This window comes from Danio rerio, chromosome 1 (assembly GCF_052040795.2).
Source record: "Danio rerio strain M-AB ecotype USA chromosome 1, GRCz13ab, whole genome shotgun sequence".
Taxonomy (NCBI): domain Eukaryota; kingdom Metazoa; phylum Chordata; class Actinopteri; order Cypriniformes; family Danionidae; genus Danio; species Danio rerio.
In genome coordinates this window covers 15,297,871-15,325,012 of record NC_141021.1, presented here as the reverse complement: position 1 = coordinate 15,325,012, position 27,142 = coordinate 15,297,871, and the positions used below count along the sequence as shown (strand labels likewise).

The following is a 27,142-nucleotide window of genomic DNA, read 5'->3' as shown; positions in this document are numbered from 1 at the left end:
TAAAACAGCAACAAATCTTACAAACTTCCACAAGTTTTGAATAGTTATTTAGCTACATTATTTCAAGTTTTTTTTTTTTTTTTTTTGTACCATTTTCTAATAGTGTGTTTGTTTTACATCAGGGATGTCCAAACTCTGTCCTGGAGGGCCGGTGTCCTGCATAGTTTAGCTCCAACTTGCTTCAACACACCTGCCTGGAAGTTTCTAGTTTATCTAGTAAGAGCTTGATTAGCTGGTTCAGGTTTGTTTAATTATGGTTGGAACTAAAATTTGTAGGACACCAGCCCTCCAGGACCGAGTTTGGACACCCCTGTTTTACATCAACTAACTGTATTGCTAACAGTTTTTTAATATAATCAAATTAAATGTTTCAGTCTAAGTTACATAACAATTAAATTATTTACTAAAAGAAATACACTGAATAAATAAGAAATATTTAAACTGTATTTGATAACCAACTCAATTGTACTCAATTGCATTTCATTTCTTAAATTGAATCTTTTTTGAATTGGCACTAAACAAATTTATTGGAAATCCTGCCCTCAAATAAATTGAGTTCGTCTTATGAGTTACTTTTTGAGTGTAGCAGAAAGAAAGACTGCATGAAAATAAAAAATAAAAAATAACATAAAAGTATGATCTATATAAATCTATATTCTAAGTATAGTGCAACCTCTAAAAAAGTAGAATTGTAAACTGCTCTGCTTTTCACAAACCAACACAATGATTACAAAAAACATCAACACTGGCTACTTTCAAATTATGGTCACAAACATGTCTTGCATTCCTCTATAAAAAATGCTAATGAATGTAAACAAACAGTGGATTTTAAAGGCTCAATAAAAAGTGAGAATGACTGGCACACACAGAGCCACTCAAACACCTGGCACAGCCTCAAAACCCTCCACCTGCCCAGACAGAAAACTGGCATCTTTCAGCTTCACTTCCAATGTCTGAATCTGTAGCCAAACAAATCATGCTGCTTCTAAAAATATCTCAATTCGGTCAAAATCAGAGACTCTTACATAAATATCCTTTGTGTACAATACTATTCCACAATGATTTATGTAACTAACCCATCAAAAAGCACTGCAGTATCCCAGTGAAATGTGCTACATGAGCAATACTGCTAACATATGGTTTCATTAGTTAATGTTACTGTACTAACGTGGACAAATAATAAATAATACATTTATTGATTCATTCATTTATTCATTCATTCAATTATTTTCCTTTCGCTTAGTACCTTATTTATCAGGGGTTACCACAGCAAACTTAACTGTAAACTATGCCGGCATATGTTTATACAACCCCACACACCCATACAGACTGTGGGGGAAACTGCAGCACCAGGAGAAAACCGAAGCTCGGAGCACACCGAACTCGGGGAGAACGTGCAAACTTCACACACAAATGCCAACTGACCCAGTTGGGAATCGAACCAGTGATTGTCTTGCTGTGAGGCGACAGTGCTAACCACTGAGCCACCGTGCCGCCCCTTAATACAATGCATTATTTATCGGCATAAATAAAATAAAAATTATTGCATTATTTTTCGGCTTAGCCCCTTTATTAATTCGGGGTCACCATAGCGGAATGAACCGCCAACTTATCCAGCATATGCTTTATGCAGCGGATGCCCTTCTAGCTAAAACCCATCACTGGGAAACACCCATACACTTTCATTCACACACACACTAAGGACAATTTAGCTTACCCAATTTACCTATAGTGCATGTCTTTGGACTTGTGGGAGAAACCAGAGCACCCGGAGGAAACCCACGCAAACACAAGGAGAACATGCACACTCCACACAGAAACTGACCCAGCTGAGGCTTGAAACAGCGATCTTCTTGCTGTGAGGTGAGAGCGCTACCTACTGTGCCACAGTGCTGCCCTAACACATAATAGTAATTGTTAAAATTAATATCTACTATGATTACATAACTGTCACAATTTTCCACCTGAAAGCTGGATAAATAAGCTTTCTAATGCTATATACTTTGGAAAATGACAATATTTAGTCAAGATACAACTAAAAATCTGGAAAAAAAATAATGGAATTTGACGGTTTAAAAAAACATAATTACTGACGAAATCGACTTTAAAGTTATCTAAATGAAGTGTTTAAATGCACATTACAATTAAAAGAAGAGATTTTATACATTTACAGTAGGGCATTCACTAAATATTCTAATAGAACATGATCTTACATAATATTAATGATTTCAGACATTAAAGAAAAATCTATGATTTTGACCCAATTGATTCCAAACCGTTTCAAAATCAGACTAGTTTCGTGGTTCAGGGTCAAAAGATGAAAAACAACTTTTGTAAGCTGTTTGGACAGAACTGTCTGTATGTATAGTGTGTCCACAGTCATATTGAAGTGATATAAACACAAGAAGTCTCTTTTTTAAAACTTCCTGATGTTAAAATAGGATCCAAATCCCAGTGATTTTGAGGCTTACTGCAATGTGACGTAAGAGTGGAGTTTTCTCCACCTACCGAATTGAATGACAGGCGCCACATTTCTACAATAACATGTATACACATGTCCACAGAACATTTTTTGGCAAATAAACTCAGATTGAAATATTTGTTCCAACGTTCTGTTACTTTTATAAGTTTTTAAAGTTTAAAATGTTTTTGAAAACAGAGCATGTTTTTTTGTAATAAACAAGCCAGTAAAATCGCTAATTGTTAACTGCTATAATCACCACGGCCACATGGTGCCAGTCAACGCTAATATGTATGTGTGTCCGTGTGTATGTACTGCAAACAGTATTTGTGTGTGACTCATTATTTCAAAAAGGCTTGAATAAACTCCACCACAAATACATCACATAAACATACTTGGTATTTTTGACTAATGAGCTGTATTTCAGCTTAATCCAAGTCTATCTCTGTCACTGTGCTGTTTATCTGACATAAACCATGATGAGAAGCAGACACACACATGATAACAGTGGGCAGGGAAAAGCAGCTCATTTACATTTAAAGCCCCAAAATAGCTACACTGAACTCAAAACACCAAAATGGGCAGATTCTGAAGGCTATAATAAATTATCTAATGGTGTTGGGGAATTCATTTTGTCTTGATGAATTTCTGATGAATGTATTACTCTCATTCATATGCTTATTTGAGTGATTTCAGTATTTTTATCTATTATATTATTACCCATACCTGTGGCATTATTATCAGGTATGTGTGCTTTGGTAAATAAAAAAGTTATTCTGTGTAAATGCAGTCAGAGATGAGAAGATAAATTAGAAGAGCAGCATTATTGTCACAATGAGTGCTGATTTATGGAAGCAAGGCCAAAGGACACCTGCGTTCTGTTCTGTAACTCATGATAAAGCACACCTGCACGTGCGCCCACACTCACTTTTAATGACATCTAAAGAATTATGAGCACTTATGAACTTCAGCTGAACTTACAGTTGACAGTTCTGTGGACAGTGAACAAGATATATTGATGAGAATTGTTTTTTGGTGGAGTCATCGCTTTTGAAGCAGAAAGGAAAGAGTGTGACCCCTGAAAGACCCTGAGATTCTATTAGTGGCGGGCACCGGAGATATTTAAGATCTCATTAGCGGAGAAGCTGATGGAGGTAATGTGTAATGTGTAAATTTGGGTGGAGTTTTAAGACACCTAAGAAGCCTATGTTCAGCAGACACTCGAACGACCTGTCTCTGTTGTTACTGATGCTGTAACAATAAACTGCTTTGCTTAAAGACTTCGGAGATCTCAGACTTTGTCATTTTTTGAAAAGTTTGACTTAGAGACTTAGAATATTTTTGCAGACCAGAATCTTTTTTCCACAACAATGGGTATTTTAAGCTGAAACTTTACAGACACATTCTGGAGACACCAAAGCCTTATCTTACATCTTGTAAAATAGGTGAAATAGGTACCTTTTAACTAGAACCTTATTGTAAAAAGCAACTGCTTTATTTTCTATTATTTAATTCCATTTCTCCCTTCACCATTTTGATATTTCTATTCCTGCATCTTGTTGACAATAAATACTGGATGCTACATCAATGAAAGCAAATGAAGACATGAAAGAAACCACCATGTTGTTTCTTTTAATCCCTGTGTCTCACACACATACACACACACACACAATTGTAAATGTCATGAAGCTGACAGTAAAACAACCCCGCATCTTACACAGGCCTAAAACAATTGCTCCACATTTCATTATGACATGATTGGGACACCAGATCCTCTCTGCTTTCAGATGTCACTAGAAATAAACAGATTAATTATCAAATCACAGACACTGTTCATATCACTATGACCACACCCTAACACACACAGGCAGATGCAGGGAGAGAGAAAGAGGACATTTTCTTGAGGAAGAGCGAGAGAAAGACATATAAAAGCGCAGAGATGAAGGCAGGAGTGTCATGAGAGAAAAAAGAGAGTGAGAAAACAGACAAGTGCAGAAACTCTCAAGAGAACACCAGACTTGCAAAAGAGCAACACTATGGTCTTCCAACAGACACAGACGTACTTTGAAGGCACAAAATGTACCCAAGCACAAACAATAACGACTGCTTTGTAAATGGTTTATTGTACGATAATCCTGCAATTATTGTTTTAACTATATTCAAGCTGTGTTGAGTGAATCCAACAGCATTCACAACATGATGAAGCCTATTATAATGTGGTTAGAAATACTCTTTATGTATTTTTTATTGATTTAATATGTATATAAGATATCACACTGAACATCAGGATGTGAGTGGGATCGTAAATGCGATATTGATTTTTATTTCAACGAGAAATTAGCTAATACAGAGTGAGCCAAAATTTTAGACACAGTATGGTCTGTGTTCTGTTTCACCCATGATTAGGTGCGTTCGACTTCATGCAGCGCTGCGCAGATCGATCGAATTCTGTCTTAAAGCGGTGCATTCTGGTTAGAAATCTTGTCCGGATTGATGCTGCGCCGACGCCACGTGACTGTCACATGTGGCATCAAAGTACCGCGACAGCGCTCCGAGATCAGTCGGCAAACTCAGACCGTGCAGCTTCTGAAGAGCGACTGCAGGAGCTTTGATGACGACACCGATATTACACGATTGGCCGAGTTCACCACATGACAACAAACACGTGTATTTTGGGTTTATAATTGGACAAATTCTGATTCAAAAGTTTCAAAACAAACAATTTACTTTTCACACCCTCTCTATCCTGTACACATCTTGCTAATTAAAAGACTACAAATATTTTACTGCAGTAATCATCTTTTGTTAAATAATCTGGTTATAAAGGTTAGCTTGTTTGCACAGGTTTGTTTTTAACTTTTTTATACAGACTATTTACTGCATTCATCTCCACGAATGATTTAAATGATGTATTTTAGTGTATATTTTAGTGAATAACCTAAATATGAACTCAAATAAGTCTTACAGACTTGAAATAAGAAAATCATCATCATTGATCCTGCCACCTTAAAGCTCTCTTAACAAATTAAAGTAAAGAACTATTTTATTAAATAATTATAAAATGGTTTTATTATTATAATATAAATATATATTTTATTTCTTGTCTAGCAGTTTAAAGGCTACCTGCTCTTTCTGGGAAACTTCTACATAGCTCACTTATTTTACCTTTTGTTCTTTTCAACACAATCTTTTTGGATTAAAATGCTTGGTCCCACTTTATATTAAGTGTCCCTAACTACTATGTACTTACATCAAAAAATAAATACAATGTACTTACTGTGTTTATACTGTATTTGAGAACACTTGTGGTGCTTTTGAGTTGGGATAGAGGTTGGGTTATGGACAGGTTTTGTGGCATGGGTAGGTTTAAGGGTAGGTTAAGGTGTAAGGGATGGTCAACAGTGTATTTACAAATGTAATTACAAAAGTTAATTACAGATGTAATTACATACATATATTTAATCAAGCATAAGTACATAGTAAATACATGTATTTACACAATAAGTACATTGTAACAAACCATTAATTCCTATGTAAGTACATATTAGTTAAGGCCACTTAATATAAAGTGGGACCAAATGCTTTTTTGAAAATTCATTCATTATCCAAAATAATGTCATTTATTAAGACCTAATCAAAACACCTTGTTTTGCTTTTTACATTGGAAATTTTTATATCTATAAATGTACATATGTAAACCCTTTTTTAGCAGATTCAAACAAGAAGTATTAGCCCAAAGATTGATGTTTAACTCCTAGAATTTATGCTTATTGCTTTGTATTTAATAGACCTGTTCGCTTTTATGTTTATATTAACCTCTCATTTCCTCTTATTTCTCTCATGCATTTGTTATATATTTTATTCATAATTCTCTCTTATTGTTTAAAAAGGAACTACAGTTTGTAGAGACTGTATTCTGTTTTATTTGTAAATGTTTTGTTGTTATAAATAAAAAAATAACAAAAAAATATAATGACGCCATGTGATCGGTCATCATGACTGCAGCAACTGAGTCCCGAAGTGTCCAGCTGTCCGTCTTGATGGCTCCGTTTTCAACTCCGCCCCGCCTGCGCTCGGCTAATCTCGTTGATCACCGGCTGCAGCTGAGCTTCATGTCGAACGCACCTATTGTTTTCGAGTGAATCATTTGAGTGAATAATGTTAGTCTAAATGAATCAGTTGTTTTGAACAAATCATTTGAATCCAGGCATTCAATTAATCACTTCACCAAAACAAAAAAAAACTTGCCAAAATTGATTCATTAAATGCTGAAAATGCAGCACTGAGCAAATAATTTAAAACAACGGTCTGGATAACTGCCACCAGAGGCAGACTGGCCATAGGGAGCACAGGGAGATTTTCCTGTGGCCTGGCGATCAATCATGAATTTGGCCTGTACAAACTCCCCACCCCCCTGGTCTTGATTTACAGATCGCACACCCTAAATCCCCAACACCCCCACCCCCCTTAGCCTACACTTACCAATCGCACCCCATCCACCCCCTTTCCCTCCTGCTCTTCATTTACTGATTGCACTCATCCACCACACCCTGCTCTTCACTTGCTGATCGCCACAGCTTAGGTGGCCTGAGGTAATATTTTTCCAGGGTGAAAATACTGTCCCGGGTCACCCCTAACTGCCACATAAAGACAATAAATAACCTTAAAACAATCATCAAATTTTTCAAAAACCAAACAATGTAAGTATCTTATGCTTATTGACTTTCCCAGATTTTGGCAGATCAATTTTGTTATGCTAGTCTGACAATAATGGCACAGCAAAATTACCTCCTCCTATAGATGAATACAAATATGAGTATACAAATACACAAATACAAAACAAAACTTTACTATCAGACTTGTATCTGATTTTTTCTTGCATAACAGCATGATAAATACTCCTTATAAAGAGACAAAGACATACAGACATATACATACAGTGAAGTCAGAATTATTGGCCCCCCTGAATTATTAGCCCCCTTGTTTTTTTCCCCCCCAATTTCTGTTTAACGGACACAACTTTTCTAAACATATCTAAAACACATTTCTAAACATAATAGTTTTAATAATTCATCTTTATTTATGTATTTATTTATTTTTCCCATGATGACAGTAAATAATATTTGCTACTTCTATACAGCTTAAAATGGCATTTAAAGGTTCAACTAGGTTAATTAGGTTAACTAGGCAGGTTAGGGTAATTGGGCAAGTTATTGTATAATGATGGTTTGTTTTGTAGACTCAAATAAATAAAACAAAAAATATATATAGGTTAAAAGGGCTAATCATTTTGTCCTAACAAAACTGCTCTTGTTCTAGCTGAAATAAAAAATTTGATGTTTTCTGAAATATTATCAGACATACTGTGAAAATTTCCTTTCTCTGTTAAACATTATTTGGGAAATATAAAAAAAAATCAAATGGGGGCTAATAATTCTGACTTGAACTATATATATATAAATATATATATATATATATATATATATATATATATATATATATATATATATATATATATATATATATATATATATATATATATATATATATATATATATATATGCAGTTGAAGTCAGAATCATTGCCCCCTGTTTATTTTTTTCCCAATTTCTGTTTAACGGAGAGCAGATTTTTTCAACACATTTCTAGTTTTAATAACTCATTTCTAATAACTGATTTATTTTATCTTTTCCATGATGAGAGTAAATAATATTTTACTAGATATTTTTCAAGACACTTCTATACAGCTTCAAGTGACATTTAATGGCTTAACTGGGTTGATTAGGGGAACTAAGCAGATTAGGGTAATAGATTTAGGGTTTTTTTGTTTTTTTTTAAAGCTGCTTTTATTCTAGCTGAAAAAAAAAAAAAGACGTTCTCCGGAAGAAAAGAATATTATAAGAGATACTGTGATAATTTCCTTGATCTGTTCACATCACTTGGGAAATATTTTAAAAAGAAAAAAAAATCAAAGTGAGCTGATTCAATGCATGATTATGGTTTGAAATTATGTTCCTTGCCAGTCTTGCGAGGTTCTTGTATTATGAACGGTCATATAATTTCTCACTTCTTACTTCTTTCAACAGATTTTTATCTGGTTCATCAACTTTTCTTTTAGACCCACAGATAGACTCATATACCATACAGAATTACAATACTGCAGAACACTCATAAGTAAAGACATAACATTTTTTCAAGAATCTTTTTCGATGCTCCAAAAGATCTAAGACGACGCAAAAAAAAAAAAAAAAAGATTCTTTGTTTTATCTCGTTATACACGCAATTAATATAATCTTTCCATGAAACCTTGTTGTCTAATATTACAGCCAAATACTTATATTTGTCTACCTGTCTGGTGTTTACATTATTTATAACTACAGGGTTTTTAAATACGTCAGACGCTGTGGACCTGAACATGATTTCCTCTTTTTTTTCTAGGTTAATCACAGGAGCATTTTTGTCGCACCACTCCACAAGATTATTCTCATCTTGCTGGTGCAATCCCATAACTTCTACCTTGCTCAGTAAAGATATTAATACTGTATCATCTGCATACTTTAAGATGAATTGATTAGATCTGTCTGCACAGCAGTCGTTTGTGTGCACAGTGAAAAGCATGGCAGACCTCACACAAAATCTTATGGTGCTCCAACATTTGTTTGTATTGCGGTTGACAAAACTGTACTTATTTAATGAATGTATGAGAGGAATTATAACATACCATAGACTTACTTATTCTTGTTTATTTTTAAAGCTGATAAAATGTATTATTACATTACATTTTAACATTTGTTCTTTGCCTTTTTGTTCATAAATAACTAAAGGAGTTGAAATCATTTGCGGAATGATCATTGAAATCCCTGCCCCAGTTAAAAAAAAATCCTATGGGAAAATAATTATTTGATCAATACTGCTCAGACCTTATACATGTTTAAATGTAACAACTAAATGTCATGTTTTCCATAAATTTACATTTGATACAGGCCATTCCTGAAGCTTGCACTCAAATACCAAAATAAGGGAGCTGCAGTATATCATGACGTCATCTTTACTAAAACATACAGACAGCACACGATGATCCATTCTCTCTGATTTAGTGTCTGAATCATCCTACATTAACTCGGAGCGCCATCAAGAAAAGAAACACATTTACAGAAATCAAATAGAAGTAAGCGTGGTGACACTGAGTCCAGAAGCCTCTTATTCATTGCCCAGCTCAAGATTCTGCATGTGCATAAAAAGCACACATGTAATAAGTGAGGGTTGCTATTGTTAAGATTGGCCTCTTTCTTTCAAACTGTATGGACTTAAAGTTTAAATGTCACTTAATGTATTGATATACAATAAACCCACATCATAAATCACTGTATTAGGAAGTTGATTTGTCTTTATTATAACAACAATACCACAGTTACAATTGCAGGGTGCTTTTCCAGTAGGTACTAACGACTGGGGTTCAAAAGATAGTGGGCGAAAAGATAAAATGTATTTTGGGGGTTTTAATTAGGGCTGCACAATATATTGTTTTAGAATTAATATCACAATGTGCAAATCTGTAATCGTCACATCACAGGATCTGCAATGTTGCATTGGATATTAACCAGAAAACACAGATTCTTTAGGTCTGCATGTGACTATGCAAGATTTCAAGTGAATTTAAACCATTTGGGCACTAGAAGTAATCAAATATGTAGCTTTAACAAAGAACAATTGCATTTAATTATTTACACAATGAAGACTATAGTAGTCAACATTGGAAGTGGATCACACAAGTTTTTCAGATTTGTCCTGAGACAAGAATGGATGTTGTGGAATACTTTAGTGTAAGTTTTTAGAGTTAGTTTTCATTTGATCTTTTCATTTCTGTGCTTCAATACTGTTAGACTCTCCAGAAAACCCTATAGCACTGTTTATTAAATTTGTATCTTGTTTTTAATAATTTATGCTTGTAATATTTGAATGAATGGATGAATAAATGAATGATTAAAATCTGTTTTAAAATAATACAAATTTCACTAATGTGTCAAGAATCAATATTACAAATAATTTAATTGCCAAATACCTTTTATCCCTCTCACCATCATAATAAGATTTGGATGCAGAGGAAGTATCAGTCATGTGAGGCGCTTGCTAAACAGCCACTCCCTAAAACAACTGATAAATGATGAATCATAAAACATTCGACTTAATACAAATCGCTGATTTGCCAAGCTAATTCTGAAACATCATGACAAAACATGAACTCAAATTAAGAGGAAAGTGGAAAAAGTGGAGGTGGGTATAGTCAAAGGGAAGGACTGAGAGGGAAAAATAAAGAAAGATCAATAAAAGTATGCAGACAGACGGGACCAGCAATCACATCAGAGCATCAGCAAGCCTTCGTAAACACACTCTACTCAATTAGCTCTCTGGGAAGGGCAGGCTATTGTGTGTGCATGTGTGTGAGATCAGCCATTCGGTCTGCCCTCTCCTTGCAGAGGCTTTCAAGGATCAGGACATTACCTTGCCCAGAATGCAAATCTTGGGACACTTTCGATCTGTTTAAGACGCCATATGGCCCTTTCCATAAGATGGTGTCTTCAGTATGTGTCTGTAAAGTTTCAGCTCAAAATAACCAAAAGATCGTGTTTGTTATAGCTCAAGTCAAAATGATTAGCCCTCCTGTGATTTTAATTTTTCTTTTTCAAATATTTTCCAAATGATCTTTAACAAATTAATGAATCTTTTTTCTTCTGGAGGAAGTCTTTTTTGTTTCATTTTGTCTAGAATAAAAGAAGCTTTAGTCAATAATCAATAATATTAGTCAAGTCAATAATATTAGACCCTGTTACAAAGCAGATGCTGACAGCGAAAGCGAGGATCCAAATGCAGTTTAATATAGGGAAGGTCAAACAGACAATGGCCAAAAACAGGAGCAAAACAGTAACACTGTTGAGGGTATTCCAATAAATGTGGTCAAAATACAGGCAAAAGGTTAGGCTAGGCTAGGTGGCAACAATCAAAATGAGAATCAAGAATCAATGACCAGGCAAGAATCAAAAAGCACAGGAAAACAAACAACGAAAAAATGCTTCATAAAGAAACAAGACTCAGCAATGAGAATGTGAATGTAAGATGTTTATATAGTCCATGTAATCAGTCCATCACAAGCCTCAGCTGAGTCTGTGTGTGTGAGTGTCCAGATTATTGTCAGCTGCTGCAGGATTTGATGATTAAAAAGTTTTGGGGGTTGTAGTTCATTAGAAATACCAAAAGTAATCTCCAGCAAAAAAAAAAAAAAAAACACCACTGGCGATCACAACAACAGCCTCCTTAAGCAATATTTTTTTGCAACTGTCTACCGAACAAACCATCATTATACAATGACTTTTCTAATTGCACTAACTTAGCTAAATAACCTTGTTAATGTGCACTTTAAGCTCAATACTAATATGTAGAAAAATATCTAGTAAAATATTACGTATTGTCATCATGACAAAGATAAAATAAATCAGCTATCAGAAATAAGTTATTAAAACTATTAAGCTTAGTAAAGTGTTGAGTTTTTTCAGTTAAATAGAGATCGTGGGGAAAAATATACAGGGAGGCTAATAATTCAGGATGGTTAATAATTCCAACTTCAACTGTGCATGATGGCTGTCAAATTTGCCCCTATTTGGTAATAAGTAAAATGCACCATTTTTGTGTGTGCCCCTTTAAATGAAAATGAGCTGCTGCTTTCCAGAGGAGGGCGGAGCTTAGGGGTATCCATTCACATACATTTTCCACATGAACACACCCACAAGCATGTCCTTGAATAGCTTCTAAAAGGTGACAGGTTGTAATAGAAGCAGCTGCAAAAATAGCAATATATAAGACAATTATCACCCATAACGATAGCAACTAAGCAAATGGCTTTTGCTTTTATATATTTGCATATTCATTTGCATATTAAAATTTAAAAACAACTTGAGTTAGCCAAAATGATTTCCAACATAACGTACCAACTGCAAAGTTTCAATATTTGTGGTAACTTTAAAATATTTATTAGTGACGTCAATACTGAACAATCTACTTATGTTTTAAATACTAGCCTGTCTATCTATCTAATCCTCTGTCTATCTATACTTTGCATAGCACTGCTTGTAAGGAAAAACTTTTTGCCTTTCCTACTGTAACTTGACTATCCATCCTGCCCATAATGGGTAGATAAAATAATATTCATATTACAATACAATAAATATCGTATTAGAATATGAAATTGGTAATTATTGTTGAATCGATTGGTACAGTAGATCACACAACAGCCTTTCTCCATTTAGACGTTTTCGCAGATTTCACGTTGTACCCAAATGCTGCCAGTAAGTGTTTTTGCCACTCAGTGGGAAGAACCACAGTCACTTCAGCTGACAGTGACGTGACCGATGTCTACATTATGACAACAAAATATGAGATCACAAGCATCGGGTTGTCTCTTGCACCTATAATTTATCAATGCTTGACATTGCAGACTGCCATTATCAATGTAAAATGTATTCAAACAAACATATTTACATGTAAAGAGTGACACTGGTGCATTCAACAAATGCTTAGCTGGTCAGTGTGAACACCACAGCACCACACTAACAGACACAACAAACAAAATGGCGACTGTTGCAGTGGCTCCGTGGGTGTAAACGTGTAGATTTTTTATTTTTTGCATGCTTGCATTCCCATTTTCAAAGTTTAACTGAAGCAAAATAGAATTTTTTTTAATATAATTTATATATTTTTTTAAATATTACTAAAACAACCAAGAATGATTGCAAAAAACAGACAAATTACTAAAACTAACATGAAAATTATGAAAAATATAAACTATTTAAATGTTAAATGTTTGTTATAAATATAACAAATATAAACCAGCAAAAGAAAATTACTGGATTTAAATTTTTTGACAGTTTCTGGGTTTTTAAAGTACAGTTTGTTGATGGTAGCAAAGAGTCTATCTGTTTATCAATCCTTCTGAGAACATGGAAATCATCCAAACATTTTTAGGAGACATTATCTCAAGGTCTAGTGCCTTAATGTATCCACCACTTCTTTCAGATTGTTTCTAGTCCATACGCCCATCTGTTTTTCACTCGTCCTCAAGACATCATTGATCCATTCTTGCGGGAAGTCCTGATTGGTGATTCATTAATATTTTATAGAATGAGATGCATTCCATGTTACTCCCACCCTCACCCCTCAAAAACAGCCAATCATGCGGATTAAACTGTTAAACACTTGCCTTTTTAATCAGTTCAACTGATGATAAAACTAGCTGCTCATGATTTTAGTACATTATATAAACATGTTAATTTTTATGTTTCACACTTTCCATAAGATTTGTTTTTCATTGGGAGTTTCTCTCTAATGATTTACTAAGTTTTTGTGTCAAGACATAGCATTTATTCATTCATTCATTTATTTTCTTTTCAGCTTAGTCCCTTCATTAATCAAGGGTTGCCACAGCGGAATGAACCGCCAACTTATCTAGCACATTTTTATGCAGCGGATGCCATTCCAGCCGCAACCCATTGCTGGGAAACATCCACACACTACCTACTATCATACACTACGAACAATTTAGCCTACCCAATTCACCTGTACCGCACGTCTTTGCACTGTGGGGGAAACCGGAGCACCCGGAGGAAACCAATGCAAAGGCAGGGAGAACATGCAAACTCCACACAGAAACATCAACTGACCCAGCCGAGGCTCGAACAAGCAACCTTCTTGTTGTGAGGCGACAGCACTACATACTGCGCCACTACATCACCTGATATAGCATTTATTATTTAGATTTTTCATAATATCATTTTCATGCAAGTTATAGTTTTAGTAATTTGAATGTGTGTTTGTCTGTTTTAAAGTCTTTATTGTTTTTATGCATTTTATTTGAGTAATTTTAATAATTTAAAATAAACTGAATGAATATGTGAATTAAATAATTAATATTTTAAGCAATTTAATTCAACAATTAAATTTAAATAAAAATTTGTTACAATAACTGAAAACAAAAATCAAAAGAATTAAATGGCATATTTAAAAATTGTACTATTATTTCTCATTTTCATTGTTTGATAAAATGTGATTACTAAAATGTGAATAAAAATGAATAAAACATTTATATATATATTATAAATAAATATACAACAATATATCTTAAAACCATCAAAATGACAAAAGTTCTTTAAAATGTAATAAAATACTAAATAAAATAGCATTCCCTGTTGATATAACTTAATTTAGGTAATGTTTATACTATTTAATGCAAAAAAATTACAGCATTATTAAATATTATTTGCAAGTCAATTTATAAAGACAATTTTTAAATTATGATCATATTAAATAAATTAATTAATGTTTCTTTATACCATTTGAAATGTTTAAATTTAAAATATAACAATTACACAAATAATATATACTGTAAACTGTTCTTGAATGGCTCAACCTCAGCCCTGACTTAAACCCAATTAAGCATCTCTGGAGAGATCTTAAAAAATGGCTGTCCACCAACGTTTACCATCCAACCTGACAGAACTGGAGAGGATCTGCAAGGAGGAATGGCAGAGGATCCCCAAATCCAGGTGTGGTAAAACTTGTTGCATCTTTCCCAAAAAGACTTATGGCTTTATTAGATCAAAAGGGTGCTTCTGCTGAATACCAAGTAATGGTTCTGATAAGGGACCATGTGACCAACAGGTTTTTTTTATAAATCTGCAAAAATGTCAACAATTCTGTGTTTTTCTGTCAATATGGGCTGCTGTGGGTTCCTTAACAAGGGAAAAATGAACCTAGACGATTTTAGCAAATGGCTGCAATATAACTAAGAGTGAAAAATGTAAGGGAGTCTGAATACTTTCCGTACCCATTGTATGTGAAGACAGTCAAACATGTTGTGCTATAATACTTTTTGATAATACTATGCTGATACAAAGAAATGGCAAACTACCGCAAACACGCAGCCTACTACAGACTAGAAAACCCTAATATTTATACAGCCTCTGTGCAAAGTTTCATATTGCATCAATATCATAATGCGGGAAATGATGATAATGGATAATGACGGTCAATAACGCTGATCATTAAAGTTTTAAATTGTGTGTAGACCGTGCTGGACAGCAAGGTTGCCATGGAAACAGTCCTCAGAGGGCAGACCAGGCCTGGCACCCACTACCCACAACGGGCAGCTGTGTAATGCAATAAAAACCCTTCTGCTCCATTACAGTCTCCTTCCTGTACATCACATCATACTTCACCCACAGGGAGATTGACTGAGTTATGGACAAACAGAAGACAAGAAAAGCAAAGATGATCTGAACCGGTTGGTAAGATCTGCACCTGTCCAGACGGTTTCGACTGTAAAATGAGTCACACAGCTGAAAGCGGTGGCATAAATTATTGAGTATAATACATAAATTCACGGAGGGAACGGCAGGATGTTGGCAATGTGCTGATAAATTAATGAGAAAACTTCAAAGGCATTAGGCCAGACAGATAATTCTACTCTCTTGCTATTCAGATGACTATTTGTTAATATGCATGAGCTACAGAGCATCATTGAGCCTCAAGCCAATGCAGTATGAGTGAACACCAAAGAAATACATACAAATGATGAATACAACAACAACTGCTATTATTATTTGATGGTATTTGGCAGTGACTGCTTGCATATGTCTGTTCACTGACCACCAGATGCATATTATACGGAATATGGCGAGATGTGAAATGACAAGTTCCCATCTGATTGGCTGGTGTAAGGACATTACAATGGTGGCCAAATTTGCTTTATTTACTAGATGGTTCCCAGATTAGTTGCGTTTAAGGGTGGACGTATTGATACTAAAGTATCGATATTTTCGGTACTGGCAATGAATCAAAAGAATCTATCCTTAAACAGAAGTATTGATCTTTTCTATGTTTTTGTTTCTTAATGAATGATTCATGATTTTAACATCTTAATAATACTAATAAAGTTTTGCTATATATGGGCACTTTATTAGGTACACCTGTCCAAGTGCTCATCAATGCAAATTTCTAACCAGCAGCAACTCAATGCATTTAGGTATGTAGACATGGTCAAGACGATCTGCTGCAGTTTAAAATGAGCATCAAAATGAATAAAAAAGGTGATTTAAGTAATTTTGAACATTGGTAACTCTGAGCATTGGTTGTTGGTGCCAGACGGGCTGCTCTGAGTATTTCAGATACTGCTTATATACTGGGATTTTCACACACAACCGTCTCTAGGATTTACAGAGAATTGTCCAAAAAAGAGAAAATATCTAGTGAGTGGCAGTTCTGTGGGCACAAAATCTCAGACTGGTTTCTTGAACATGACAATGAGTTCACTGTACTCAAATTGCCTCCACAGTCACCAGATCTTAATCCAATAGAGCACCTTTGGGATTTGGTGGAACGGGAGATTCGCATCATGGATGTGCAGCCGACAAATCTGCAGCAACAGCGTGGTGCTATCATGTCAATATGGACCAAAATCTCAAAGGAATATTTACAGTGCCTTGTTGAATCTATACGAAGGTTTAAGGCAGTTCTAAAGTAAAAGGGGGTCCAACCTAGTACTAGTAGGGTGTAGCTAATAAAGTGGCCAGTGAGTGTGTAGCCATATGTTGTTTAATTAATAATGTTCTGTCATTTTAATACAGGTCAAAAAGGAATTATGTCTATTTATTTAACAATAATAATAATAATAATAACAATAATAATAATAATAATACTGAAGATGATTAAAAAAATTATAAAATCACTATAAAATATTTAATTGAAGCATCGGTATCAACAATACTTTTAATCGCCATATTAACCGTTAAACTTTTCCCTATACAAAACTATATGAGTGACATATTCTATAGTCTCGGCCATAATTGAATTTGATGACAGTTTATTCTTAACCAGCTATTTCTTCACACACAAACTCCAAGCAAATTAGAAAGTCCACCCTTTCTGTAAACAGACAGCTAAGTGGCTAACGATAGTTTAGCTTGAGTATGTAATAGTAAAACACAGGGCAATGGAGCAGCAGTTCACTAGCATTTAAAGAGGCATAAAGCGAAACAGCACACTGTGTTCTGAGGTGTTTCTGACAGGGTAAATAGTGTATTTATTTATACTACTATTGAGAAATCCAATGCAACTTACAGACTGTTAACCAAAACCCTAAAGAATCAAATCAACTTGTGTAAAATGAACATGCGATGTCAAGTTTAACAAGGAAGTGGCTAATTTATATGAATTAGTACAATCTCATTCAAACAATATAGTATGATTTGCTCTTTCCCCAGTGATGGTTGGGTTTAGGGGTTTGGTTTGGTGCCACACCTTTTTTAAAAATCATACATTTTTGTATGACTGAACCCCTACGAATTTACACAATTTAGTGACTAAACTGACAAAATGTAAAATAGTTCCACGAGAGATCAGGCTGGTTCCACACACACAGTAGTGAACATACCACAGAGCAGTTGGCGGGTTGGTGTCTTGCTCAAGGGTTTCATCCCAGTCATAGTTTTGTCATCACCTACAATCTAAGCCCAACATAAGAAGCAAACCTGCGACCTTTAGATCACAAGTCACTGACCATTAACCACAACTGCCCCTACAAAGATCAGTACCACAACAAGTTTACAGATCCATGAGTAAATTTCACATACATTTTCTTCAAAGAGGAGTATAATTTTAACAATAACCTTAGTTCAAACTCACAACGCAGAGACATTGCGAGGTTGGCAATCAATAGTGTCTGCTTCTTATTCAACAGGATCCATTCCAATGAATGGACTCATTATTGGCCTCAAAAACAAATCAATACACAATCAATATTTATAAATCAGTAGTTTTATATGTTTATCTCAGTTTTTTAACTGTTAGTAACAATGCTTCACAGAGTTTGCCCTAAAAAGTGCACAGTTAGTTAGGATTTTGCATTGTAAGAGGTATATTTGTAGTTTGGAGCCTCTAGAGTTGCGTTTTAATGTGTATAAAGAGCCTAGTTCACTCCTAATAATAGTAACCACTAACCAGAGCAATGTTCTGTCGCTTTTTCGGTTTGGTATCCTTTGCTTGTTACAGAATTTTAATTCAGTTCAGGATTTGACCAATTTTTTAAAGGTAAGTCGTTGCAACCATTTTATATGGGCTGAAATAAAACAAACAAATTAAGTTGAACATCACTAAATTTAATTGATTTAAATTTAGCCTGTATAAAGTGTTTGCAACCATCAAAAAAAATTAGTAAATCACATGAATCATTTTCAGTGTTGAACGTTTAATATAAAATGTGAACAGATAAATGAGCAATATCACACAACAAGCAGTGCGATATGGCTGCATATCTCAAAACCCTTTTGTATAAGGAACTACTTTCTTCTGCCATTTCTTCACATCTGCAGTTAACATCAGAACGGCAAAAAACGTTACTAATTCACCACTTTAGAGCTAGTGTCTCCTGCATGATCAGTCTACACAGAGATTTCCCAGTATTTCTCTTTTGCAATCAGGAGATCACAATATTACTATGGTAAAAATAAAGCACTGCAACATACAAAAGAGAGAGATGGACTTATGCTGCGTACACACCAGATGTGGAAGAAGCTTCAAGCATGAGTGATTTACTTGTTAAGTCAATGCAAAGACACGAATAAAATACCTGTGGCGTGATATGCGCAAATGAGGCGCCGTGAATGATGCCTTTCTCACAAATTAAGCAGCGCGAGTTGAGTGTTTTGCGCGATTAACGTGCTTGATGCGCATTTCAAGAGATCCCGCTTAGATATTATTGGCATTTATAGCAGGTTTGGCATGCTGTTCCGGGAGAGAACCCTGAGCTTGGAGATATTTGAGCCCAGGGATCACGCCTGGTCAATAAGCAAATCAGGAGATCTCAGATCAGGTAGGTCTCGAGAGCTCCCCCTTTAGAAAGGGAGGAAAAGGAGGAGATGGGGTGGAAGGGGGAATTCTTCCAAAACGAAGATAGAGCAGTAGGGAGAAAATTATCCATTTATAGTAAACTAGGATCTTTTTGATTGGATTATTACTGATTACAGATGAGCTGTGCTCAATCATATCACGTGCTCCTCTCGAAATTAGTTTATGAAGCTTCACTTCGTGCAAATCACTTCAGGGGACATTCGCTGCGTTAACAAATCAGGAGCTTTCTCTTGTAGGGGAATGTTTATGACATAGCACCTGTTGTTGGTGTCCCGGGGGAAATCCACTTGCTGATGCCGGACAAAAGTTCTCCAAACTGGGCTTGGCTCAGTCAAACGCACCATTGAAAGCTTCCATTACCCAAGTATAGTTTCTGGACAAGTTTATGAGCTCACAGAGCTGGGTGCACCTCAGCTTCTAGTAGACTCAGACATGGCTCCAAACTAATCAACGCTGTTTTTCATCCTTCCTAAAGCACATAAACACAGCTACTTTCTCAATAAAAACCATTTTAGCTATTTAGCAATGAAGCTAGTGTCACCAGACAGACAGAAGCCCGCGCTTGACACAAATCTGTGTCTGTTGAGAAGTGACTTTGACGTGTGAATGAAGCGAGTAAACTCAAAATGTTTGCGCGTCTATTTACAGGCGAATAGCGCTATTTATCTGCGTGTACCACATCTGGTGTGAACACAGCATTATTAGAAAGTCATTTACCTGTTTAATAATGATTTCACCCGTTGTAGTTTGAAATTACGCTGTTTTTTCTCTTAGGGATTATTATGCGGTCTCTGTCCATGATGGCTATTTCAGGTATTATGTAGTTACTATGTAAATGTTCTTCTCTTTAGCATTTTAAGCATTACAAATAAAAACAAAGTTGCCCAGTCATACAAAAAGCTCCAACTTGTGAATAACACAAACACAACAAGCAATGCTATGTTTACTACAGTGTAGAGGAATGCTTGTGGCATTCTTCCATCCGCTAACTGCTAGTTCCATGTGGCAGAAGTGCAGTTGAATACATTCTGCCCAGCCGGCCCTGCAGGTAGAAATACACCACCCTCTCCAGAGGGGAAGCAAAGTGTGGCAGTAGGAACGACTAGACTGATGGTGGCCTATTTTTAGACCTGCACCATAATATAGTCGGTCCTGTTGTTTTCTAACCACTCCCCATCTCCATTCATCCCTCTCAGTTTAAGAAGTTAGTGCACAGAATTTGGGAACAGATTGCAGCTTAATTGAATTAGGCTCTGCAGAATTACTTCCTAAATTGACAGCTGAAATTAAATGAAAACGAAACACTTTTCATTTAGGTTCCACGCTGTATTGGTGGATTTTCATATATTCGGATGTTGTTTTAGCTGGTGGACAAAGGCTTTAGGAGTGGCAGTGAGCTGGTATTCATGCAATGAGATGACGCCTGTGTGTATGTGCCTGCAGTGCTCGGTCCATTACTGGAATCTAATTACGCAGAGAGACCCTGACAGCACTCTCTCATATCATAACTCAGGAGCCAATAGAAAACTGCATTAGAGTGCGCTTGACAGGAAATAGCTTCGGAAGGAGAATTCAGCCCAGTCTCTTTCAGTATATGGACAACAGGTAACAGGATATTTCATTTAGGGTGCACACATTCTGTACCATCTATAACACACTCAGTGATCAAAAATGGTTGTAAAAGTAATAAAGTAATAGTATTCAAACTGACACAATGAGTGCAGTGTGATGTTTTTAAGTATAAAACTCTGTATTTTTTTGTTTTATTTACTTTTATTTATGTTTTATTAACTCTTTAAACTGTATATTTGAAGATTTATGCAAAATAGAAAGGATAAAGGATTAACATGACAGTTTTAAAGAGGGAAGCATCTACAATCCCAATAATCAACCCAAACAGCAATCTTAGTATAAATAAATATGTATTGAAAGGTGCTGTGCAAATAAAAGCAATATAAAAGCAATATCAATTTTACTTTTATAAATTTTACATTTTTTTACATGGCCTGAATAAGAGTAAATGAAAAGTAAATGTAATCTTTCATGGAAACAATCCATTTAATATGCACATAAACAAAAGACAAAATGGTCTAGGATAACTTTGATATTTCCACATTTCTAACTAATTTCTCAAATATTTACAACATAATTAATTCAATGTGCGAGTGGAAAGGTTTAAATAGTAACATCTTGTTAAAAGCGATCCCAGAAATCATTGTTTTGTTTACAGCAAACCATTAGTACCCACTGAATCTTACAATTTCCCAAATACTGGCAACATATTAAATTCAATGGATGAGTAGAAAGGTTGAACTATTATTATCTTGTTAAAGGGGTGGTCCACTACAATGTCACATTTTAAACTTTAGTTGATGTGTAATGTAGCTGTGTAAACATAAACAACATCTCTAAATGTAAGGCGCTCAAAGTTCAATGCAAAGAGAGACATTGGCTTTTACAGAGTTAGCTTAGCAAAGCCTACAGCGAAAGAAGTTTGGGGACTACAACAAAATACATCCAGGTTATTAAGATCATAAATGCTTCAGGTTACATGCATTCACCCTGTGCAGCAACGGGGCAAGGCCAGATGCACTGTATTGTTGTAGTAGAGAAAACTAAAATGTTGTCTAAATGCTGCTATTTCCACAGAGCTTATTCTGTTTTGCATTTGGGCTTCGAAATGATACGACACAAAGAGAGAAGTGCTTACAATTTAATTTTACTTATGTTCCAGAGAATTGTAATAAATATACAGCTAAAAATTCGGCTAAAAATTCCTCCAACCGACAAAGCTGTGGATTGTGAGCCACAACTTGTAAGTATTTTTAATTGTTAAAATTCATCAATTGCATGCACAGTTTCTAGCCTTAACGGTATGTTGTAGCGAGGATGTAAACAAGGATACAAACAAACGGAAATGCTGTTGGCACCGCTAACAATTTAGCTACAAATTTATATTTATGCATCAAACCACTGTAATCAGCCACAATCTTTAGCAGCGCGTGCAGTGTCTCTATGCGTGTCTCTCTATGCAGGTGTTTTCTATGTGTTGTACACAGACATCCCAAGTCTCCCTGAAATTCCGAGACTAGATTGATAATCTCCCGGATATTGCGCGTCTCCTTCCCGGTGCTCAAATACGTCACACACCCCTCCTCAACCGCATCCCTCTCTGCTCTCCAGATACGTGGCGTCATCAGCACCCCCAATGCTATACCCCCACCCCCCTTGGGATGTTTGTATACATCTCAAATAACAAAACCGCAAAAGACATGTGAACGTTTCATATTACTTACACATGTTTATTCCGAATATATGTGAAAGACACTTGTCAGATTTTTTTTTGGAGAGCATGAGGTGTGAGCGTGAGGTGTGCTCAGGCGTGCCCTTTTCATTTTCTGTCTGATTCAGACTGCTAACAGCTGCTCTGGTTGACTGTTTACACAGTGCTTATGCACATGCTTGTTAGGGGCGTGACGTGGGGATGTGGAGCTGATCCATGAATTACAGCACATTATGTTAGCTGACCAATCAGAGCCTCTTAAGGGCGGGCCTTTCAGAGGAACTAGGAAATATGACAGTCGTTTTCATGTTAGCAGAGTAGCTGTATATAATCAAAGCAAGAAATATAAAAAATAACATGATTTTCTACAAATGAAGCATGAGTACACATTGCTTTGCATCTTATAAACACAACCAAGCCTTAAAAATGCACTGTTGATTGCCCCTTTAAAAAAGTATCCCAAAAATCCTTGTTTTGTTTAAAGCAAACCACTGTCAGAGCTAAACAGATTCTTTGATACCTGCTAAATCTTACAATATCTCAAATATTTGCAAAATATTAAATTCAATGCATGAGTAATAAAAGATTAAATAGTATTATCTTGTTTTTAAAAAAGTATCCCAAAAATACTTAGTTTGTTTACAGCAGTGTTTCTCAACTGGTGGGTCGCAGAGTGTGTGGTCAAAAAAACAACAAATGTTTAATTTTTAACTTATTTTGCTTATACAACACTTTTATTTTGAAATGCGCGAGCGACGACTGTATCGTTTGACATGTGAAATTTGATTTAATTATAGCAACAAATATGTCGAAATAAGTACGACCCTGAATATGTAAAGTATGGATATACATATATTGACGACAAAAAAGGCTTAAAACTTCAGTGTTTCATATGAAGTGATGTGCTCTCACAGAAGCCCTTTTAGAAACTAAACATTTGTCGTTTTTACCTTGTAATATTTCTATAATTTAAGACATTTTGTTTAATGACAATAATCAAATATTGTTTATTTGTAAGTCTTGGTGATTTTCTTATGATTTATCTGTTACTACTTGTATACAGTATGTTAACAAATAAATACAAATTAATTATAATCCCTAAAATTATATTATAGTTCCTAAAAATTTGGGTCGCGGGTTGATGACCATGTAAAAATGTGGGTCCCATGGCCAAACTAGTTGGGAACCACTGGTTTACACCAAACTCCTTTCAAAGTTGTGCAGTTTATTTAATACACACTGGATCTTACAATTTCTCAAATGTTTGTAGCATTTTAATGTAATGTGTGACTACAAATGTTTAAAATGACTAAAATGACTATTATTTTATTAGGAAGTAACCCAGAAAGTGTTATGTTGTTAAATGACAGTAAACCACTGTCAAAACATAACGGTTTTCTTTGATGCCCCCTGAATCTTATAATTTCTCAAATATTTGCAACATATTCAATTTCAACACTATTAACAATTTCCTGTAGTATCAATTGTAACTTACTATAAATCAGTTACAGCAAAAATACAATTTACATTTACATCACTATTTAGTATATGTATTTACAGTATAATATACAGTAATTTTCACAATGCAACTATAAAATACAGTAACATACTGCATAACTGTCCTACAGTAAAATACAGTTCATATTACAGTTAAATACTGTGTAATGTACAAAAATCGTAAACAGTAAATGTATGAGTAGAAAGATTGTAATATAATTATCTTGTTTAAAAAAAGTATCCCAGAAATCATTGTTTTGTTTACAGCAAACCACTGTCAGAGCCGAGCAGTTTATTTGATACCCGCTGAATCTTACAAGAGCATTTGGCACAGTGTGCATCCATGATGTCAGATCGGAAGCAGTGAGAAGACTGATTTAGGATTCATCACAATAAAGAGATGAAAGGCAAATTTAGAGCCAGTGTTTAAAATGTAGTTCAACAGACCATGAAGAAAACCCTACTACAGGCACTAGATCTGACAGCTCTAAAAATGAAGCATAACAAAAAAAAAAATAGGGTGGAAAAAATGGTACTGGGAAAGCTCTGAGCAACAAATCGCACAACACCTTTGAGTGACACGGAAGGGCATCTATGCATCCATGCAGACAGGCTAATGCCCTACATGACTCAGCCAGGCCATCACTTATTTATGGCTGGCTTACATTGATGAATTAGCTTATGATATGGCATATAAGCAGGGTGAGTGAGGCTAAGAGTGCTACTGTATGGCTCTTTTAGAAGGGCGTGATAGAAGAGTTTTTTTTAACAAGCTCTGCGTGGTCGTCAGCTGTGAGTTCAAGCATAAAAACAACAAGGTTAATAAATTGAATCTCAAGCGGTGGCACTTCAAAAACATGCCAAAATAACACCAAGGATCCAAACAATGCTGCTCTAACTGGGCAGTTTGTCAGGTGTGAAACGTCACTGCAGGAATCACACACTAAAGCGTCCCCATGTAAGCTGAAAAGTAACCAAAACAAATTGATTGTATCCTGCTATGCATTTAGTCTGTCTGTCTGTCTGTCTATCTATCTATCTACAGTGCTCAGCATATATAAGTACACCCCTCACAAATCTTTTAAATTCATATTTTAATAGAAAGCTATATACTATTATATTTGTGCATATACATTAGATTAGTCAGTACTGAGGTCAAATCTGGAGCTTATTTAACAAAATAACTTATACAATAAACTAGTACACCCAAATTTATATGTTATAGAAAAACGGTAAATACAAATTTAAGCGTACCCGGTACCAGGTCATTTACTTCAGCATTTTTCTTAACTTTAAAGGTCCGTACTGGCCCAATACCCCCATAAGTGGTTCCGTTCTTTCATCAATAGGAATAGAATAATTTTGCAGACATTGTGATAAAGACATTTTTCTTTTTTCTGATTACTGACATGTGAAAATTTCAAATTAAATTTAAGAAATTACAGAAACCTAAACCACACAGAACCTAAAAGGTACACTTTCAAATCTGAGTTTACAAAACAAAAGCACCTCTTTTTTGGAGGGGTTTATTATAACACAGACAAATGTACAATTATTTTAATCACTTTTAACTAGTTCATGAAAATTCAAAGTGAAAAGTCAAAGGAAAATGATACCTTTTGCATTTACACAATTTGCACTGCATTTGATTTGGGAAGCTTTTCATTTGGGTAGTCAAAATCCAGGCCAAAATACCAAAATAACACTTGAGTTTTAATTAAAAAAAAAAAATAAAAAAAGAGGAAATCGTATATATTCTATCCATCTATCTATCTATCTATCTATCTATCTATCTATCTATCTATCTATCTATCTATCTATCTATCTATCTATCTATCTATCTATCTTAATAAAATAAATCATAAATCTGTAATTAGAAATTAGTTTAAAGTTTAAAACAAGTTTAAAACAAGATTGCCCATAAATCATTGCCACATTGTTTATTTATTAATTCTTTACCATATTTAGGCTATTTATTATTCACCAGGTTTGAAAATCTAACTTGATCGATGACATCACTGCAAAACAACCACCTTGTTGAACTTGTATTTTTTCTAAGATAGATAGATAGATAGATAGATAGATAGATAGATAGATGGATGGATAGATAGATAGATAGATAGATAGATAGATAGATAGATAGATAGATAGATAGATAGATAGATAGATAGATAGATAGATAGATAGATAGATAGATAGATAGATAGATAGATAGATAGATAGATAGAAAAAACAACGTTGCCATGAATAAACTAAACAGACTTCATTGCGATAGTCTATGAATGCTTCTGAAGGATTCGGTAACCAGGACAACGCCTCATCCTCCGCATCATGGACCAAAAGACCGCGAAACATGGGTGTCACGCTCGCCCACTCACACACACTGAACACCAGAAAGCGGAATGCACGCGTTAATTTTCCACACTCACACACACTGACCTGGCGAATGCGGTTCTGGTGGGGCGGAGAGCCTCCTTCGGGTGAGGTATTGTTGGAAGAGGCCATCCTCACGTCTCGGACGGAGCCGCCCCTGCTCTGACTTTCTGCCGAGCTTTTTGACATTCAGCCTCAGCGCGTGACGGTGTCCACGAAACGGTGTCTGGCAGTCCTGATGCTGCGGTTGTCAAGAGCCGTGCTGTGCTCCGGCCTCAGATGTCAGGGCTGAAGCTCCGGCTCATGTTGTGGTTGATTTTGGGGTGCGGGAGACAGACGGACGTCCTGTGGCGTGACGGTGCGGGTCTCGCGCACGGTGTCCTGCGGCACTCCTGCTGCTCTCACGCACCAATGGATGCTGCAGTGCTGAAACGCTGGCCGGGATGAAGGATGAATGAGGGTAATTAGCGATAAGCCTGAGAAAAATATACGATGGTGTAAGAGAGGCGCAATATGAGCGATGCTCTCCTCGCCGTGTTGAGAAGCCCCCTCCCGTGCTCCTCTTTCTCCCTCAC

The 27,142-nt window shown here is 35.5% G+C and overlaps 1 protein-coding gene and 1 long non-coding RNA gene across 14 annotated transcripts in view; both read right to left on the bottom strand.

Moving 5' to 3' along the window:
- ank2a (ankyrin 2a, neuronal) overlaps window positions 1–27,120 on the bottom strand; it is a 131,158-nt gene extending 104,038 nt beyond the window's left edge. For all 12 annotated transcript variants that reach the window (XM_087236796.1, XM_087236832.1, XM_087236802.1 and 9 more), the window contains exon 1: window positions 26,634–27,120. In XM_087236796.1, the coding sequence (XP_087092922.1) occupies window positions 26,634–26,756 (123 nt within the window). In that variant the 5' untranslated portion in view covers window positions 26,757–27,120. The remainder of the gene's footprint in view (window positions 1–26,633) is intronic.
- LOC147846714 (uncharacterized) lies at window positions 89–7,095 on the bottom strand. 2 transcript variants are annotated; one of them, XR_015475982.1, is made up of 3 exons: window positions 6,652–7,095; window positions 296–3,237; window positions 89–140 (listed from the first exon to the last, which is right to left on the bottom strand). It is a non-coding gene; the product is annotated as an uncharacterized LOC147846714 (long non-coding RNA). The 2 variants fall into 2 exon arrangements; XR_015475983.1 differs by having other exon boundaries at window positions 89–135; window positions 330–3,237; window positions 6,652–7,012.
- Window positions 27,121–27,142: the final 22 nt, after the last annotated feature.